Consider the following 21,143-nt stretch of genomic DNA (forward strand, 5'->3'; position numbering starts at 1 on the left):
CCTTCCCAAAATGAGGACATAACTCTTCCATGAGCATCTGACCTCCGGTTGGATCCAGATGGCTCTTATGTTCTAACGTTCTTATGACCTCAGGATCGGCTCCTATCTCTCAGCCATACAGAAGTACAAGACTGCAGAAAGAGCCATGGAACCTTTAAGGATTACAGAAAGCATCCAACAGGGGCGGAGCCACTGGAAGGCCAGACTCCGCCAATCTTTTTAGATATCAGTTGACTCCAGTCCATTGCTGGGAACATCAGTTAACAGCATCCTTCCCACACCTGCTTCATAAGAACATAAAAGAGCCATGGTGAATCACACCATGGCTCCATCTAGTCCAATGTTCTGTTCACACAGTGGCCAATCCACTGTTCATAGTGTGGGGGCTAAAATTTGGCTGGGCCCACAAGGGCAGTGGATGCACCCACATTTGGCTCTCATGGGCCCCGCTGGACATATCCAATAGATTTTTGTCCCATAGAATCATAGTCATAGAATCATAAAATAGCAGAGTTGGAAGGGGCCTACAAGGCCACCGAGTCCACCCCCCTGCAGGAATCCACCCTAAAGCATCCCTGACAGATGCTTTACAACATTAGAAGGGGGCACAGGTCAGGGCAGAACTGCCATTAATGGAGCAGGGGGTAATACACAATTTCTCCAGCCTTGGGGGAATTGTTTCTCCCCCACATGCAAATGGAGGCCTTAAAGGCCCCATTAACAGGACCTTTAAGGCCCCCAATGGTGGGAGGGGGCAGAAACGGGATTTCCCCAAGTCTAGGAAAATCCTGCATTTCCTCCCTCCAATAGTGGAGGGCCACCATTAATGTGGAGGAGAAAAATAGGCATTTTCCCCAGCCTTGGGGAAATTGTGTGTTTCTCTCCCCACCCCACTGCACTGATAGTGGCCTTAAAGCCCCTAATAATGGCATTTAAGGCCCCTATCCGTGTGAATGTATGTGTAAAACATTTGATTTCCTCAGCCTTGGGGAAATCATGTCTTTCTCCCTTTCCCCCATGCCAATCAGGGCTAATGGCGTGGCCGGGGGAATTGCACACTTTCCGGAAGCCCCAGGAAGCGTGCTCTCCCAAGGGCTCAGGAGGCTTGTGCAGCCTCTCAAGTGCTCGGCAAAAGCTTGCGCAGCCCAGTTCTGTGAAGCAGGGCCATGCGAGCTCCCTTTCTTATTGTTTTCTTATGATTTTATTAGAATGTAAGCCTATGCGGCAGGGTTTTGCTATTTTATTGTTTTACTCTGTACAGCACCATGTACACTGATGGTGCTATATAAATAAATAATAACAATAACAATAACAATAATAATACTGGGGCAGCCCTCCCCCTCCGGGTGTTCTCCAAAGGCTACCTACCACCTTGCATAATTAAATGTGTGTGCTTTATTTCAATTAAGACTTCATTCCAATTAAGCTTTCCTCTTGGTTATTGCTACTGTTTTAGATCTCAGCCCAGGGCTTCGGAATAGAGGGTGCTGGCTTGGGCCTTTGTTTAATAAGCTTTAGGAGTGTCCTTTGAGGTCTGAGAGTCCCCTGGCATAGGTTGAATGGGAACGTAAGGGGTGGGTGGGGTGGCAGCCTACTTTGCTGGGTTGGTGTTAAACGTGAGCAACCTTTTGTCCCTGCTGGAACTTAGGGCACTCCCCTTCACGTTAGGAAAGGCTATATCAAGCTTGAATTACATTCTTTGCTTATGGCCCTTGACTTGTAGATTGCAATCCTATGATTTCAGGAGCCCCAGGATCGAACGACTCTCCCTCTCTGCCCATGGATAGCTAGCCGCTCTACATGTGTTAGGTGACCCAAACGGCCATAAGGGTTTGTCCTGATCCTAAGAAGTTTCTCATCGTGACCCGGATCTATAGCTTTAGCTGTTCTTAGGCTGCTGCTCTCCTTGGCTTGTCTACCTGTCTGCCTTCATACTGTCAACACTGACAGGTACTGCGCAGTTTCTGCCACTACTCTTGAATACGCTGCCACCTGGAAGCTCCCTTATTTATATTAATGTAGGAAGGTACAAACCTACAGAAACACACCCTATACAATTTATGTTGATGGCTGCTTTGTTAGCTCTCCTCTATCCCCACCCATAGCTTCAAATCAATGGGCTTTCTTTGAAGTTCTGTATCTTTTTAATGGGAAAAGAAATCACATCTGGCCACTTTCTGGCTCAGGCTTTTAATGAAAGGGCATCCTGCCATCTTAGAGCTCTTTCTTATCCCCTCTGTCTTTTCGGAGAAAGGCTCTTATGGATACCATGCAGTGACAGCTTTGCAGAAAACACAAAACCATTGTGCAAGATTTGTGTATCTTCGATACAGATCAGAGTTAAAAGGGAATCCTACTATCTTTGGCGGCTCCTTGCTGCTTGATCAATTTCCCATCTCATTATGCCCAGTGTTGGCTTTCCGGATTAGTTTATAGTCAATGGTACAGTATCCTTCATGATGAAGGCGGAAGAAAGCTATTAAATTTGATCTTCAGGTTCTCCCCGGAGGTATAGAAGAACAACAAAGCAATTCAACCCTCCACCCACCCTCCTTATCAAGAAGGTGATTGAGGGCATAGATTTCTACATATAACAACTATGGCCTTTATTGCGCATGCAGGATATGACCACTTAATGGGAACCTGGTTACATTACATTGCTATTATTACAACCTATATTTTGGGGCTTATACTCTACTTGGCTTCCCTGTGCCATTTGTGACAAAAGGTGGCTATGGGAATCTGCCAACTATATTATTAAGATGTAGAGTAATTCATTTCACTGATTCTAAGATATAATTCTTTGACCCTCCTTGTTCCTGCTTTTATGAATGTCGGGCTTAGTTAGGTAGAGACACTGTCAAGTTTGAGGACTTGGACAAGGTGCCTTCTGAGGAGGGCAGGCTAATTCTCTGACTGCCCGATCACTCCCCCCCCACTTTAAACATTTTTTTGGGGAAAGGTGCTGCTCTGCTTGCTCACTCAGGACTCATCTACACCTAAGGGTGTAGCGGGAGGGTGGGGGAGGATCACGGACTTCCCTGCTTCTGTGATCCTCCAGGACATCATACAGCTGTGTGATGTCCTGGAAGGAAAGAGGGATGTATTGGGTGCTTCTTTTTTTTTTGAAGAGGAGCCACACATGGTGAAAAAGTAAGGAAATACCCCCCTGCCAAACTCAACGCCCACCCACCCTGCCAGGGATGGCGAAATTGCTTTCCCCCTATCCCAATGGGCATGGAGCCACCCCACGCATTTGAGGACCCAGGAGGCCACACCACACCAGCTGCGGTCCTTGGGGTTGTCCCTGGACCACGGAAACACTGGGACATCCCCAGTTTCAGTTCTCCCAGGGAAAATCTGTGGTCATCCCCAGTTGACCCCAGGATCTCCTGTGCATCATTTGGAAGCACAGGGACAACCTAGAGATGACCCTGGGATATATGCATGGTGTAGACATGCCCTCAGTCCCTGCCCTGCTTCTGCCCTGCTTTTTTCTTTTTGTTTTTTTAAGAAATGAGAATGCTCTTCTCCTTTTTGTTTTTCTTTTCAAAGGCTGGTTGGTTGGCAAAACTGGCTGCCAACATGTAAACAGTGGAAGCTGGTGACTCTGATCTTGATGGGGCTGTGAATCCCCTTTGGGTTTCAGTCAGAACTAACCAGAACTCTAATGGAGCTATCCAAGGTGCCAAACCCTATGCCCAAAGTAGGATCAGCACCTGGGGTTTGTGGCCTTTGGATCACTTTGGAAATGCAGATTCACAAGAAAATGAGCAATGGATGTGGTTCAAGAAGAAAAGGAAAAGGCAAGTTCAGTTTTCAAGGACAAACCTCAGCAAGTCTAACCTTCTGCTGACATTTTTAGCTTGTACATCCAGAAATAGCTCATAATAAGAACAAGACCTCAGTCAGGGATAGCAAGTGCTCTATAAACCCAACTTTGAATCTACTTCCAAATCAAGATGGCAATATATCAGTCCTGAGCCTTTAGAGCTTTTTAGACAACTTTGATGCAAGATAAAAAAATACATATCAACAGAGAAATGCTTTTATAAGAAAGTTTACATTTATGCCATTGGTTATTTGATTTGCAGGCTAAGTACTTGGATTTTGTGTTTGTGTGAGAAGTGCAGATAAGATTCAATTGTGTTAATGAACAATATAACCTATTTTATAAATTAAAGCATTAGCTTGCCTATTCAAAATAATGCAAAAATAATATTGAAAATAGCACTCTTAAGACACTTACTTGAGGTCTTGAGAAGGTTCTGCTCTGATATGGGGTGTCTCCACAGAGTGTTCAAATACAGCCCCTTCTGTGCCTAAAATAAATGCACAAATATGATACAGGACAGTTATATTTAATGCCAAGATCACCTTTCAAAAGTATTGCACTGAATTAATTTGCCTACTGCTTCTGCAAGTTAATGCTGGTGAATTTCATTCAAATTAAACTTGCTTTAGAAATATTTCATGTTTTAAAAAAATGTGATGCATGAACCCATTAGATTGACTGCACTACAAATAAAGATCTATCTGTGCCTGTGTGTGCACAAAATTAATGTCCACATGCCACTGCCTTGCTAATTTCAACAGAGGCAGAACAACCATGCCAAAAATAATGTGCTTATGTTTAGCTGCTTTCTTTACTGACGTGAAACAGACAAGTCCTTCTGGCTTCTGTCCATCAGAAATCCTGTACCCACAAGATACAGGACTATCAAATTTCCAATAATGGCAAGTTATGTCCCCCCCAACCTCAATGAATATGAATATCATATGTGGATTTTTTCATGATCTTAATATTTCAGATGCTATTCAGCCACTCTAATTGTCCTGGAATATGTTTAGTTCTCTAGTATCTTATTAAATACGTTAAGACAAAATGAACAATTCAAGGTGTTTTATCTTAAACAGTTGTCTTATCTGTAAAGTGTACAAGTGGAATAGTGCATTATTCAGAAATAAATAAAAAAACTGCCTCATTCTTCTGATAAAAGAATTAATGACAAAACATTAATGTGATGACTGTGAAAACTCACCTCTTAAGATTCCAACTCTACTTTTTAGAAATGATCATTTAAAGAGCTCTAGAACACACTTAAAACACAACCACTCAATTCAGATAATCCCCCATCCATGGTTCAAGGATTGGGATCAAGCTGTGGTGAACCTTGGAGTCACACACTTCCTCCTCCCTTTCCCATGTACGAGGGGAAGGAGATGTGAAGCTTCGTTTCCAGCTTTGCGGCAAACTATCATTTGCCTTTTGTCCAAATACAGCAAACTATGCTTGTCACAAGCTGCCAAACCGAGATCAAACTGGTGAAGAACAAACCTCTAGATTTTCCTTCATGTGCAGAGGGAGGGGGCAGGGGAGGAAGGAACATGTGAGCATGAGGCTTAGAGCTGCTTATTCCCGATCCTTAAAAATCAGGACTTGTCTGAACGTGACTGGTGGCTAGATTCTGCTAGTTAAAAATGACTGCAGCTTAGTCATTACTAGACCTGCCATTACTAGACCTCTTGAGACAGGGCTGGACATAAACTTCAAGGGCTTGTACAAGGTCACCTTGAATGAAAGATGAGATTGGAAGCCCCCAAATTTGTCTAGCATGGATCAAAATGCAAACTGGGCAAGAATTCTCGGCTTCCCACCATCTCTGCCACCATCCCTCACCATTGTCAAAAGCCCTCTAAACTAGTTCTCTGGCCCACAAAATTCATTTCTCCATGTCTTCACTTTGCTTGTAAGTGGTGGGCGTACAGGGCTTTCTTCTTCCTTTCCTCCTTCCTTTTCTGTCATCCTGAAGATGCGAGTGAAATGATGCTATGAACCAAGCCCATGGTAGAACTACTTCTTGCAATATAAGTGAAGGGGAGGGAAGAGTGGGGCAGCTGCTATGGAGGGTTTCTGGAAATAGAGACTGGCATATATATATATATATATATATATATATATATATATATATATGAATTTTCTAATTTTGTCAGAAGGTGGCTCAGACAATTTTCAAGTTAATTCAAAGCTGCTATTGTGCCTTCAGCTTATTCACAACTGTTTTTAGTTGGATGCCCATTGGGTGCAAACTCAGGGCAGATGGGGCAAACTAATCTCAACTTTCCTGTTACTAAATAAATAGCACTTCAGATGCAATCCTATGTATGCCTAATTGGAAGCCATTGAATCCAGCTCTTGTAACCTTTCAGGCATGGCCTGCACATCTATCTCCTCTGCAGTGTGGTTTATTTTATTTATTTATTTATTTTATTACATTTATATACCGCCCCACAGCCGAAGCTCTCTGGGCAGTTTATAACGGTTTACACATGCTCTAGAAGTGAGGAACAGCACACACATCTTCTGTGTTCTCCTTTTGAACTCATGTGTCCTTCCCCTGCTCTGCTAATGTGTAATATGCGAAGACACCCTCAGTAGGCCAGGATTCAAAGAAACTGGTCAAAGAAAATTTAACAATAAAACAATCTTTTTTTGGTGACAAAATGAGATATGCAGGACACAGAAGTTTGGTACACAGGAGCTATATAACTAACAATCACGGAAGTGCTTTAAGCTCACGCTCTCTGCTTTCAACACTGGACAATGATACGTTAAGTAGAGGGTAGGCCATGTACTCTCTTAAACAGCGTTGGTCCTACAGATGGAGGGATCATCCATAAAGAAATTAGAGATTAAAGCAGACAGAGTGTGCAAAATCTTCAAAGATGTATAATTTAAATAAGGCAAGAAATCCCCAGGACACATTGAAGTGTTATAAATGGCAAGGGCTTAAAAGATATTTCTCTGACATAGAGCTCAGCGTACATCATATCCATCCTAATTCAGTACAAGCTACAGCTAGTCATGCATTCTCAAATTGCACTCCCTTGAAACTATGGAAACTGAAAATGTAGTACTCTCAGAGACTGACCAGTGTAAACTACTTATTTCTGCTCAATTTACCAGTTACTGAGATCCAGCCTTTGGAAAATGACAATGAATGTGGTTTCATTAATATCACTGGAAGCATAAATTACAAATTATAGAGCCGAAAGCTTGATGATAGATGATGTTAGCCATGCATCTAGAGAATGAATGTAACAAGCGGGTACTTGTTATGTAAACAGTGAAGTGGGGGATTTTCCATGTATCATCTTGCTTTCAAAAGAAAATGGGCAGCACACACAGTGGCAAACAAAGGCTAAACTGTGCAATTATACACAAAAATTCAGCTCTAATTCAATTATAACTTCAGGTCATAGTCAATGAAACCAAACAGAAGGCCTTGCTAGACCAGGGGTTAGCGTGGTGCAAGGCCCGTGCACGTCCCTGTGCGTCCAGATGACGCACAGGGGATCCTGGCCTTAGCCAGGCCTCGAGCCTCCCTGGCACCGCACTAATGGGAAACGCTTGTAGCGTGGTTCTTCCCACGGTCCCGGCCTCAGGATGGGCTGAGGCCAGGACTGAGGGCATGTAGCCAGGTCCGCCGTTTTTCCCGGAGGGAATTTACTCCCGAGTAGCTGGGAAAAGCGGCGGATGAGCCGCAGTGCGGTGGGAGATTTACTCCTGAGTAGCTGGGGAAAGCGGCGGAGGAGCACTGCAGCCATCAGGGCTACGGTGGGGACATGGGGGCGAGGGAAACAGAGGCTGGGGAGATCGGGGGGAATCGCAGCCCAGGGGACATCGGGGGGAATTGCAGGCGGGGGTGGGCAGGGGAAGAAGAACAGGGCCGGGGGGAACCGGGGGGGGGGATCGGACATTGCAGGTGGGTGAAGGAGAATGAAAAAAACCCCCAACAACCCCTACTTACCTTTCCTGCCTCCTGCCGCTTTAAAAATATATATAAATGGCGGCCACGACGGCTCTCCTCCAGAGCTTGTCGCGTCTGGCGTCTGAATAAGAGCGAGATCTTGCGTTATTCATAACACGAGGTCTCCCCTCCTCTCTCCCGGATTCTCACTTAGGTCTAGCAGGGCCCTTAATGTTGTATGCACTGTTCATTTCAATGAAGAGACCAAACAGCATGGGATAGTTTGCGTACATTGTTGCTTTGCTGTCAGAAGTTGCAAAGGGTGAAAAAATAGCGAATGGCACAGATTTTATTCCTGGGCATACCTGGATCATCTCTCCCCAAATGTGGGCTTGCAGGAATCTCAGTAGTGTATGCCTTCAACAACCACTGGTCAGTTGAGCATGATTGTAGCAATGCAGGAGCTATAGGTGGATCCGTTATATCCACCTATAGTTTTGGTGGGTCACACATTTGCAGGCTGTTGCATCAGAACGAAAGACAATGTGCTCCATTGAGTAACTATCTTAATGTGAAATTTGTGAACCCAGTGGCATTTAGTTTCAATCTTACTTGGTAAAAGGGGCATAACTCCAATCCACACTTGTGCTCCTATCTGTAAAGAGTTTTGTTTAATACTATACCCAGACTGGAGGCCTGCCACTGCTAGAGCCCATTTGTGACCACATATGGTGGTGGTGGGGGGAGTGCCATCCAGCTTCAATCCCCTTGGTTACTTCTGCCTCTACTCCTCTTTTCTAGGCCATAAGAACTAGGGATGTGCTCCGCTCCGATTAGGAGCGTAGAAGCAGTAGCGGATTGGCCTGCTCCGCCTTACCCAGAGGCGGAGTAGGAGCGGACCGTGGACCCCCTAGAAGCAAGGCGAAGAGAAGCGACCATTTTTCGGAGCTCCGAGTTCAGGCGGAGCGCTCCGGTCGCCATCTTGAAAACATTTCGCCATAGGATTGCATTGCGGCAAATAATCGCGCATAACTACGTTGTTTTTGAAGCTATCGCTCTGGAAATTCTTGTGCTCAGAGAGTCGTGGATGGGGGTCATTTTGAGACCACTCTCACCTCTCTGCGTTGTCCGTGTCGCGTGCTATATTTTTTTGAAAATCGGGTCAACCGCGCGGCTCAAACTGCGTTTCGGCTTTTCGCCCATAGGATTGCATTGAGGGAAAGAATCGGGGATAACTGGGGGGGGGGGTTTAAGCTATCGTTCTGAAAATTCTTGTGCACAGAGAGTCGTGGGTGGGGGTCATTTTGAGACTACTCTCAACTTTCTGCGTGCTGTGGTTCACGTGCAATGTTTTTGTGAAAATCGGGTCAACCGCACGGCTCAAACTGCGTTTTCGGCTTTTCGCCCATAGGATTGCATTGAGGGAAAGAATCGGGGATAACTGGGGGGGGGGGGTTTAAGCTATCATTCTGAAAATTCTTGTGCACAGAGAGTCGTGGATGGGGGTCATTTTGAGACCACTCTCAACTTTCTGCATCGTACGGGTCGCGGGCTAGAAGTTTTTAAAAAATCGGCGGGAAAAATACCTTTTTCAAAGGGCTGAGGGGCAGAGTCAGCTCCCGGTCATGATGATCCCAAAGTTGGAGGAGGGCATAGGCAAAACAGGTAACTTGGGATTCTGGGAAACTTCTCTTTCTTCATCTGAACGGGCTTTTCCCCGTGTTTTTTAACACAGTAGCCCCACCAAATGCACAAACACAACCTGAAATCATATACTAAGCCAAGAATAAGAGATAGAAACACAGCACTGCTCCCCACCCTAACCTTGGTGAACAACTGAATCGATGTGGTGCAAGGGGATGAGCTCCCCTAGGGCATCTCATCGTGGACGTGCCCCCACTCTCTCCTGCACTGGAAGGCCATAGAGCCTTCCAAAGAGAGTAAAACGGTGGAGCAATGCCTATCATGAGTTGAAGTGAATGGTCACTTTTCAGTGGTAGAGCAATGCCTGTTATGAGTTGAAGTGAGCGTTTTACTTCTTCTCAGAGCTGTTGGTGGCTGTCATTGTCTTGAACTGGCAGCTACTTCCCCCTCCCCCGGGCACGTCCCCCTATTGCTGGTAAAAGACAGATATAGCCTTTTTAAAAAAATTCTTCTTGCTGTTTATTGAGCAACACTGCTTCTTTTAATTCCACCCCTCCTTTGTTTATTGATTGATTTATTCCATTTTATATGCATTACTGGCTTATCCTTGGCTCACTTCCTTATGCCCCCAGAAATGCCAGCTGCATGCCTGCCTGCCTTCCCTCCCTCCTCCCCTGCCCACCTCGCAGGGATGTTGTGTGTGGGGTGCCCGATTTTCAAAAATTCGCCAAAAATCAGGGGATGATGGGATTGCTTTGAAACTTGGCATGCATGTGTATATCCCCATGAGGTGTCATGGTGCCAAACATGAGGTTTCTAACTTGAACAGAAAAAAAGTTGTATAATTTTTTAGCTTTCAATGCAAGCCTATGGGGGGGGGGGGGAAACGGAGCTCCGGATCCGGATCCGGAGCTCCGGGCGGAGCGGAGCGGAAGTGGGCGGAGCGGGGGCGGGGCGGAGCGGCCCGATCCGAAAAATGGCGGATCTGCAAGTGAAGCGGAGCGGGGGGTCCGTGCACACCCCTAATAAGAACACAAGACGTGCCCTGCTAGATAAGACCAAAGGGCCATCTAGTCCAGTCCTGTTTTCTACAGTGGTTAAGCAGATAACTATGGGAAGATCACAAGCAGGACATGAGTTCTCCAACAACTGTATTAGGAGCATACCACCTAGAAGTAGCACTATTACTTCTACAAGTAATAGCAACTATTGCTAGCCTTACCATCCAGGGAGGTGCCTAATCCCCTTTGAAGGCCATGTAATGGACATCAAATCTTGTGTTAAATTATTCTATACACTAAGGCCTTAGCTAGACCAGGCTATATCCCAGTGTGAACCCCGGGATCGTCCCTGTGCGTCCACATGATGCACAGGGGATTCCGGGACCAGGGAGGGATCATCCCTCCCTTGCCCTGGGATACAGTCCTCTCCTTTGGGCCCGAGACTGCGGAGCATGTGGCCCGTTTCCGCGGGTTTACCTGGCTCTGCGCGATTACTCACACATAGTTGGGAGCCACGCACAGGGCACAACGCTCCTCAGGAGTGCTGCGCCCATCTGGGGTACGGTGGGTGGGGGGTAGCGGGGAAAGTAGTTAAATTTTTTTAAAAACTTACCTTTGCGCACGGGCATTCGTGCGCTCCATCCCCTTTAAAAAATAAATTAAAAAGGCGGGCATGACGCCTCTCTTCCTGAGGTTGTCATACCTTACGTGTAAAAGGGGGCGTTAATCACAACGAGAGGTCTCCCCTCCTCTCCCCCGGACTTTCAGGTAGGTCTAGCTAAGGCCTAACTCTCTGGTTGCTCACCTTTCCTTACCCCTTTCTACCCCATCTTCATTTTCTTTGCCCCCTCTCTTCGCCCACATTCCCTGTCTCATTCATTTGTCCTTCATTTCACCCACTTTCCTCTGCCTACAGCCTCCTTCTCTCTCTCTCTCCCCCCCCCCTCATGTTCCTTCCTCCTTTCCTGCTTACTTCCCCACCTACTTTCAGACTCCCAGAGTTTTCTAGCTTTAGGCTGTCCTCCTCTTCTGTGACTGAAGAGCAACTCACTCAGATTGGCCTAGGGTTGTTTTGCCTGCCCAGTGCCTTCTGTGCCATCAGAGCAGGCTGCCCAGTTGCTCCCAAAGCTTCACACAGCTGCCATAAAAAACCCTTACTGCATTGCAATATTGTATATCATAATGACACTTATGGCTGTATCCAATTGAGTACTGCAGCCTTCACTAACCTGGTGCCCTCCAGATGTTTTGGACTACAAATCCCAGTATTCCTGATCATTGGCCATGCTGACTGGAGCTGATAGGAGTTGAAGTCCAAAACATCTGGAAGGTTCCAAACTGGAGTACAGAATTAAAAATAATGCCAAGAAGGTTGAGCAGTTTTTACTGAAAATAAGGATATTGGAGTTCACACCAATAGCAGAACACACAGAGTTCGATTTCTCTTCTCTCAGCAATATCCATTTGAATACAGAAACTGAAATAAATATTGCTTATTAACATTTTTTTTAAAAAATGCTATTATCTATATTTGCTGTAAAATTCAGTAATTGCAGTAAGAAATGTGTGAATCACCCCAGGGGAAGATAAGGACATGTTCAGCTAGGCCCATTGACCATGGCTGCTGATATTTCTAATTGTCAGGAATTAAAAAACATCTGAAAAGTATAATTATACCTATTAACAATCCTTAATCACAGCAAATTGTTAATAATGATTCAGGTATGGTGCACCGAGAGCCACCCATAGGTCACAGAAGCCACGTTGGTAAATTATAAAGCTTCAACCACTCATTGAAGAGTAATGAAGCAGTGGAGGCTGACAGGATTGCATTTCAAAGTCCACAGATAGTTTTTTTTTAAAATAAATTAAAAACCAATTTAAAAAATCTCAGAAGGAATCAATGAGGAAGGAAAAAGCAGAGGCCAAAGTACTTTTCAAACTGGCATTTCATTGGTCCAAAGGTTGATACCACTACTGGAGACAGCATCTGACACCATCACCGACATGGTCATTGACATAGCCACATGGAGGTTCTAGATAATTGGTAATACTGAAGGTGGATTTGATGGTCTCATAAATCACTAGCATTAAACTCAATAAGCTGGAGGGAAAAGTCAACAAATAGCCTGTGGTCAAAAGCCAAAGTATCTGTCCAAAGCCTGGTCAACAATACTGGAATCAGGAAAGCATAGTCCAAGTCCAGTCAAGATCAAGTAACTGGTATACAAGCAATGACACCCAGAACAATGGTTGCTTCCAGCATTGCTTCTGCCTTCTGGCAAGTCTTTTATGGGGAGTGAGGTGATTGGGAATTGTTGTCAGCTGCAAGGGCCTTTGGCTAACTTCTGCCTGTTCCTGTGATGGGCCCACTCCCCAAACACTCCCAGGTTCAGCTGTTCCTCCTTTCTGTTTAATCCCTCAAACTGAAGCACCACAGATGGCACTGCTGGAATATATCACAATAGTTTTGATAGAAAGGATAAGATGAGGGTCAGAGGTGTAAAGTTCTTTATGCCATATTAAAAGTCCACCAGTCTTCAAAGTACCTTGTCCTTTCCACCCTCTCTTTCACTTTTCTCTGCTCATTTATACACCATTTTCATTTGTGACAGACAGCTTAAGACATTTTGGTGTCTGAGGCAAACAGTGCCCTCCACTGTAATAAAAATAAATATAGTAATAAATTAAAGAATTTGCAGCCCTTTACCAGTATCCCAAACCTGCCATGTGAGGTCACCCAGCCTAATGGTAGGGTGAGCCTGGCTGATATATTATGGGCTGGTCTACACATTTCAGCTACCACCTAGAAACCACTATTATGTGATCCATGAGGTCGTTCTGAAAATCATGTGACAAGCATCACAGTCTTTGTCTGTGGACATTTGCAGTCTGTAGTGCAGCCTTCCCCAACCTTCACAAGTTTTGGCCTTCAACTCCCATCTGCCCCAGTCAACATGGCCAATAGTCAGGGATGCTGGGAGTTGTAGTCTGAAACATCTAGAGGGCAGCAGGCTGTTGTTTTTCACTAAAAAGCATCCAGTCTGTGTAGTATGCTGCTTAACATTAATACCTGATCACTTTATAACAGGCACCAAATCCTGCAATTTTTATGGCTTCTTTCCATGTGGGAATGAAAAATAATAGTAATGTAGATGATTTTATTATTTACTATTACAAATGATGAATAATGCTTCATTTGTAATGATGGAAGAGATTAAAGCCCTAATCAGATTTTTATGAAAGTTATTAGGAAGGTTCTATTTTGATATTACCATTAGTTCTCTAGATTAATACCTGCATAATGGCTTTCCAGCCTCTCTCTCTCTCTCTCCAAAGCATGCTACCTTTTCTCTGTATCAGGGAGCTGAATAACAGATGTAGAAAGGAAAATCACACCTGTCATTGCCACAATGCAAAAAAGAAAGAAAGAAAAGGAAAATTACTTATTGAGAAACGTTCTTAACCATGGTTCAGAGTGGAAATTTGTAGCTAAGAGTGCAAAGGAGGTAAATATAGAACAGGGACTTGGCTGCTGATATTCCCTTCTCTGTTTTAGCAGAGATGCAAAGCAAGGCTCTTAATTTAGTGATACTGGGGAAGCAGGTGTATTGTAAAGCAATTACCCCCAGGGACTGGAAATCCAGCACAACCACAGGAATAGGTGGAGGGGGCGCTTGCAGCCTTTTTTAATTAAACAGAAGGGATGTTTACTGCAGTCTAGGTGCCATTTACTACAATAGCACCTGCCATGCACTGAAATATATCACTGTAGCAACAGAAAAGAACACAATAGTGAGCCACTTCCAATGTCAATACTTCAAGAAACATCACTGATGTCATGAAATATTCACTGTGGTTTGGATCCAGACTTAGTGATGCTTAGACTAGACTCATTTAAATCAAAAGGATTAAATTTATTTATTTGTTCAAGGATATTCTAGGGATGGATGGAGTCACCTGTTTCTGGATCCGTAGGGCACCCTCCACGCTGCTGCTGCTGCCTGCCCACACTCATGGCAGCGAGCAAGCTTCACAGCCTGGCGAGCACCCAATGAAGCGATGGGGCTGCCCGCCCCCATCCAGCGCCCCCATTGTGTGCATCAGTGGCAGCTTCAGAATTTGCATTCATGCCTTTAATCAGAGTGTTCAAGGCCTTTAATCTTGTGTAAATGGGGCCTTTATGGCCACCATTTACACAACTGGAGAAATGCACAATTTCCAGAGCTGCCATTGTTGCACACAATGGAGGCTCCAGACAAGGGCAGGCAGCTGCTGGGCGGTGGCTGAGCTGCAACCCACTCAAAGAATGTGCCCATGAACGTGCCATGGCTCAGTGAGCTGGGTCTAAAGGAATGGGCGCGGTGGAGCTTGCAGGAGTCCTGGACCCAGTTGGGCACCCACGACATCACTAACCACTTTCCATTAAAAATAAAAAAATCCCGAAGCAGTTTCCAGCAAATTATGAAACGATACATCATAACAAAAGTACGCAACGTTTAGACAAGCTAATAGTTTGGAAAAGTAGGATAAACAAGTATCATTGAAAACACACGATGGTCAGTGCCTAACACAGTGCCTAACACAGCACAGAGGGGAGATCATGCCAAAGGGAGGGGGCACCACAGAGAAGGCCCATTGCTTTGTTGCTGCCAAATGGGACACTGCATGATCTTCAAGCCTCCCTTGAAGATCATAGTGGTCTAATGGGTCTATATAGGGGGAGACAACCTGTCAGGTAACCTGGTCCTAAGCTGTTTAGGAATTTATGTGTCAATAATAATATCTTGAACCTGGCATGGTAGCAACCAGGAAACCTGGCAGCTCTTTCAGCCCAGGTGTTTTGTGTCCATGGCCAAGCACTTCATCCAACAGCCTCCCTGCAGCATCTTACCCTGGCTGCATCATCCCAACCAGTCTCATGGGCAGCTCCACATACAATAGTCCAGCTTTGAGGTTACCAATGCATGGATTGTAGTGTTAATGCTATCTTTGCCCAGGAACAGGTAGAGTTGACATACCAGCTAAAGCTGGTAAAAGGTGCCCCGTGCCATGGAAGTCACATGGGCATCAAATGAAAATAATGAATCTAGGAGCACCCCCCTCCCAAAGTGTATACTCATTCTTTTAGTGATAGCGCAACCACATCCAGAACAAGTCAACTCCCTAATTATGGGACCTGGGAACCACTTACAGCCAGCTTATTAGCCCACATCCGGTCCACCACTGCATCTAAGCATTGACCCATTTAACTTGACCCATGGATTTCAATGTTAGATCAATGTTCTTCACCCAGGGATGAAATCCAAACAGCCCCTAAGCACGACTCCACACTTTTCAGCGACAGAGGGTTCAAAAGCGCTTTATTGATTAGTAATCAAGGTCTGGTCTCTTCAAAGGGAGCAATCAGACAGAGACATTGGGAATTCAGCACAGTATTTGAGCCTGCAAGGGGCAGGGCCCAGTAGCAGCATAAACCAATCAGAACATAACACTGGAGCATAGCTAATTTTGCTAAACAATCCCCTTTGTTCTACAGTAAGTTACAGTAAGCTAACTTTGACACAGGAGCACTGGAGCCGAGGCTATGTTTTCATTAGACAAGACAGATACAAGGAGACATCCAAGGAGACATTCTCGCATACGTGACATTTTGCCTGCTGTATAATGGCTACTTCACAGCTTCCTTTAGAAAATAGAGGCACCTATGCTAACATCAATGGGTCTTCTCTAAGTATGACTAAGTCTGGGCCCATTTTTTTGAATGTTTCAACAGAGTTTTAGGTCGAAATCTAGAGATTTGCTTCGTACCTTTTAAACTAAAGGCACGAGACAAAGCAGTAGTGGATTTCTATGTAAGATGGCCAAGTGTGTCTAGCTAGCACCTCACTTTCTGCGTGGTTATTTATGGACACACCTCTGTCTGATTTCTGCAGGCACTTGGCAAGCTGCTGCCCCTACTCACTCCCCTCTGGACCCACTCACTCCCCTCCCGGAACCGCTTGCAAGCCCCCAGCCCTTACTGGACCTATCCATGAGTGGCCAGCAGCCGTCTATCCCTTCAGCAAGATGCCATTTTGTGTAAAAATGATGACTTGTGTTTTTCTGTAAATCAAAACTTATGCAAATGGCAGCCGTAAAGCAGCCATTTATGCAACATTACAGGCATAAATGCACCATTTACACCTGTAATGTTGCATAAATGGCTGCTTCCCCCCGCCCCGATTATCATGATATTGATTTTCAGTCCCCCCGGCTTATATTACTCATATTTCATATTGTGTGTATAAGTTGATTTGAGACTGCTTTTTGTGGTGCAAAGCAATACATAATAATAATAATAATAATAATAATAATAATAATAATACATATGTAATATTTTACAGAAAGCAGATACTATTTGGCACACAGCAAACAGACATACAACATTTAGCATACACCACAAAATTAATGAGCTGCAAAAAGCTTAAAATATTATAGAATATCCAAAATAAAATTAAGCTAAGTTAGCATAAAAGCAGCAGAAGAAAGTCTGGCTCCCTTGAAATCAGAGTCAAATCACCACCTGATTACTGCCCAAAAACCTATAATCTTCATCCTCATCTGGTACATTGCCTGAGTGTCACTGGAGACTTTTGAAAGATCATATACTACATATTTCTGTCATGTAGTAATTACAAAAAGAGCGTTATTGAATCAAGGTTTGGCTCTACAATAAAAACAAACAAACCAAAATTAATCATGGTTGTCAAAAGCTCTTTTTCCAAATAGCCATATCCATTACAGCACTATCTTTATGAACTCAATCGCACTCATTAATTTGATGGTGCAGCTGCAAGATAGGACAAGTTGGCCTTACTATGCTGCATACCTGTTGCAATAGCATTATAGTGGCTTACTACCCGCATATAAATGACACAGTGTTTTTTACACATGTGTTCTAATGGGTTTTCCCCCCCTATTTGCGGCGCTCTCCATTATACAGGGATGACATTAAGGGATTTTTTTAGGATGTAATACTAAATCATGGTTTAGCATTTCGAGAATATGCCTCAGTGAACTTCAGGCTCAATTCTCCTTCCCTGTCTACCAGAAGGGCCAGGAGGAGACCAGAAGATGTTACCTCTGTTTTAGATTAATCCCCAGAGTCTCTCATCTGAACCTTAAATGGGGTTAACTAGGGTTAGATGAAACACACCAGTTTTTATAAACTATGGTTTGAAGTTGGCTTATTTGAATTAACCATTTTTAAGTTTAACCACAGACTGTCTGGTTTGGGACAACATGATGGCAAGTGTGATTAATAGAAAACAGAAGCAAATGCTTCCAAAGTCCTTCTTACAGCCATGTTGGAGGAGGAGGGGGAAGCGTGGAAGCCCCAAGCTGAGGAACCCTCATTCTTGTAATTAGAATTACATCTGAGCCAGCCCTATGGGAGAGAAGGCCACTGTCTGGTGCAGTAAACGAGAAGAAAGAGAAGTATGATATCAAAACTTTGCACAATCCTACCTCTAGATGGTAGACAGCATGGCACAAGTGAAAAAATGCCTGCAGAGAAATGTAAATGGGTCCTACGCCAAACTTTCTTAACGTCCAAACCCCCTTTTATAAGAAGTGCAGGTGAGTCAGTCCTAGCTCTTTTTTCCTCTCCTTGTGTCTGACCAGGTTTGGCTGCCTGCTACACTTATGGACACTCAGCCACATTTTTGGACCACTGTAAGATTCTGGCTTGTCTTGCTGCTGTGTAACATTACGTTATGGGTTTTGACACTGCCTTGGCACAGCAGTCACTGTGCTCCATGCTGACCAGGGGCAGATCTACACCAAGCAGGATATGACACTTTGAAAACGTTTTGAAGACTGCATAAGGAGTGTGTCCTGGGCCCCAACAGTTGTCACTACTGTTATAAACTGTTTAAAAGCAGTAGTGCAGATCCTGCCCAGTTCTTTTCAGGCACAGTGACTAATAGGATTGGGCCATCGAGAATCAATGTCTCAGATATAACTTTAATCCAGAAAGGTTCACATAAAGAATATCAGCTTACTGCCGTTTCCCCTGTAGCTCCATATAAATTGTAGATTCTGTGCACAATATTATCTCAACCTCATGATCCACAGTACAACATTTAATGATTTTTTTCAGTGCCTGTGTTCACCTTGCTCTGGTGACTCCAAACAGCTTCTCACATTCACTATCTCTCAAAAATCTTGTGAATTTCCCAGAATTCAACAGAAAGCTTCTTCTTGTTTCCTACTGGCTGCCCTGAAGTGAAATAATTTTGTTATGTACGAAATTAACATTTTATAATAATTTTGTATTCCAAAAATCCTTCATAATTATTTTATTCTTTTATTTCAAACATTCATGAGTGTCTTCTGCTAAAAGTCTCCAAAGACTATTTGAAATGAACCCCCTTCTCAAAATTATGCAGTACCCAATTATGCATTCACAATACTCCTGTAGGTTAAGGCATTATTTCTCAATAGTTTATATTTATGTATTTCTTTGCTGCTATTCAGAGTAGTTATGGTAAGGAAACTGCTGGTGCAAAACTGCAAGTGTTGTCAGTGACAGATTTGAAATGAGAATTGTCATGTGTTTCCACACCAACTTTCTCAATTTCTCACTGGAAAAAGTCCTCAGACAAAGACAATCAAACTAGGGGAGGGGTGGGAAATTGTTTTGGGGAGAAGAGGCCAGACAAACACCCCCACAGTCTTCTTGGAGGTCTGGGTGGGGGTTATCAAACAAATCATTACCCCTGTCCTGGTCAGACTGTTGTTGTCAAATATCCAGCTGGCGCCTCAGTCAGGGCAGTTTTGCCTGCTCCACGCCTTCCTCCATTAAGTGGGCTGCGGTGCAGGTGAAACTTCTGGAGATGGGAATCCCCAGTAGCTTTGTTTGGGATTCCCTTGTCTGCCACTCTCCACCCAATGGGAGAACAAGCAGCACACTCTGGCCTTAGCTAGACCTAAGGTTTATCCCGGGGTCGTCCCAGGGTCATCCCTGCCTACTCCCAGGATCCCCTGTGTGTCATTTACATGAACAGGGATGACCCCGGGACAATCCCGGGATAAGCCTTAGGTCTAGCTGAGGCCTAAGAGGAATCCCCACCCTAATTACTGAGCAGAGGTAACAGCAGGGATTCCTATCCCTGCTAACCTTCAGGGGCAGGGCTTGGGAGATGTGCTTCAGGGAGGGAGAGGGTTGTCACCTGCGGCCCCATCCCTGAACCACCATTTCCATTTCTTAATCAAACCCCATAGATTGATCTGATGTTATACATGTTGCATGTATATGCCAGAAAAGAGTTGATGTAGGAAAAGAAATCGCTGGCCACTTGTGTAAGTGTCTTCAGAAGCTTTTGACCGTCGTATTCACTAGGGTTTTTAGGACTCCACCTGTTTCCAACACAGCTACTGAATGGCCATGCCCAGATGATCATATCTAATGATATGAATGAGCTTCTTGGCCATGCATGCAGCTCCTCTCTTCACATGAGTGAGCAAGTAAGCCAGGAAGTCTCCCATTAACTATGAAGGCTATGGTTAATAAGCAAGGATATGAAGCCAACTTCAAACTATGATTTAAGACCTTGGCTTATTTTGAACCCATTATCCATAGTTTCCTAGTTCAGATGAATCAGGAAACTGTAATCATTGGAAGACTTCCTGGTTTCTTTGCTAGCTTGCATGAAGGGAGATACAAAGGCCAAAAGCTCATTTGGATCTTGACTTATTAAGCCCAGATATAAATGTCCAAAAGTGGCCATTGTCTATCCAGACTTTACTGGGGATTTTGATTGCATTTACGATCAGGAATGTGGTGATTACAAATGCCACCTCTAATTTAGCTGATTGAATCACTCAGGCATATATTATTGTTCTTCCTCCCACTTTTCGTCTATCCATTAAAAGATATCAAGCTTCAATTATGAACTGGTTATAGAGCAAGGTAAGTGCAAGAAAGATTTCACCCATCAACAATGAATGCTGAGTCAGCCACTGAAAGCAAATATATACCACCTCCTCTCATAGAAACATATATCAAATCATAATTTATTTTCTCTATATCACAGAGCTTGTTCTAAATGGTTTATTTATATTCTTCTAGCCTAATTTGTAATTCACACATATTCCTCATTTCCTCATAATTCTGTCATATTTTCTTTTTATAGCCTCAAACAGTATTTCTACTTTATCATCTCCTTTTAACTGTTATAGCAATGCTTTGTATATTACTTCCAATTACCTGCACATTTATGCAACCTTAAAAGCAAATCTAGTATGTTTATATCCTCCTATACACATTTATATTGTATGGCGATTATAAAGTAAAGGTGGAGAGCCTCTCAATTCTCTCTGTACTACTACACATGAATGCCTGCACTAGTTTCCATTTAATTCATTAAATTTCCTCGCAAAACTGAAAGTATAGCTAAACCTAAGTGTTAAGTGTTGCAAAAACATCAAATTTGTTAAAACAAATTCTTTAATTGCTAACATCTTCTAATCCAGGGTCTGAATGACATGGAACTCAAGTAGAATGTCCAGGATTTCAAATTCAGTTTTGAGAATGAGTTTTGAGAATTCATTCTGGTTTATGACAACTACTGCCCAATTACAAATACCCCCTTCTACGTTGTAAAGTCCATCAATTTTAGGTAGAGCAGAAGGTGAGAAAATATGGCTCTTGTTTGTGTACTTAGATTCCATTCGAAGTAAAGATTCAAAATTAGAATCCGTT

General features: G+C 43.9%; 1 protein-coding gene across 1 annotated transcript in view; it reads right to left on the reverse strand.

The window, feature by feature from the left end:
* SGCZ (sarcoglycan zeta) overlaps positions 1-21,143 on the reverse strand; it is a 668,548-nt gene that overhangs the window by 12,287 nt on the left and 635,118 nt on the right. The window contains exon 6 of the mRNA XM_063135185.1: positions 4,250-4,322. Within this exon, the coding sequence (XP_062991255.1) occupies positions 4,250-4,322 (73 nt within the window). The remainder of the gene's footprint in view (positions 1-4,249; positions 4,323-21,143) is intronic.

This window comes from Elgaria multicarinata, chromosome 10 (assembly GCF_023053635.1).
Source record: "Elgaria multicarinata webbii isolate HBS135686 ecotype San Diego chromosome 10, rElgMul1.1.pri, whole genome shotgun sequence".
NCBI lineage: Eukaryota > Metazoa > Chordata > Lepidosauria > Squamata > Anguidae > Elgaria > Elgaria multicarinata.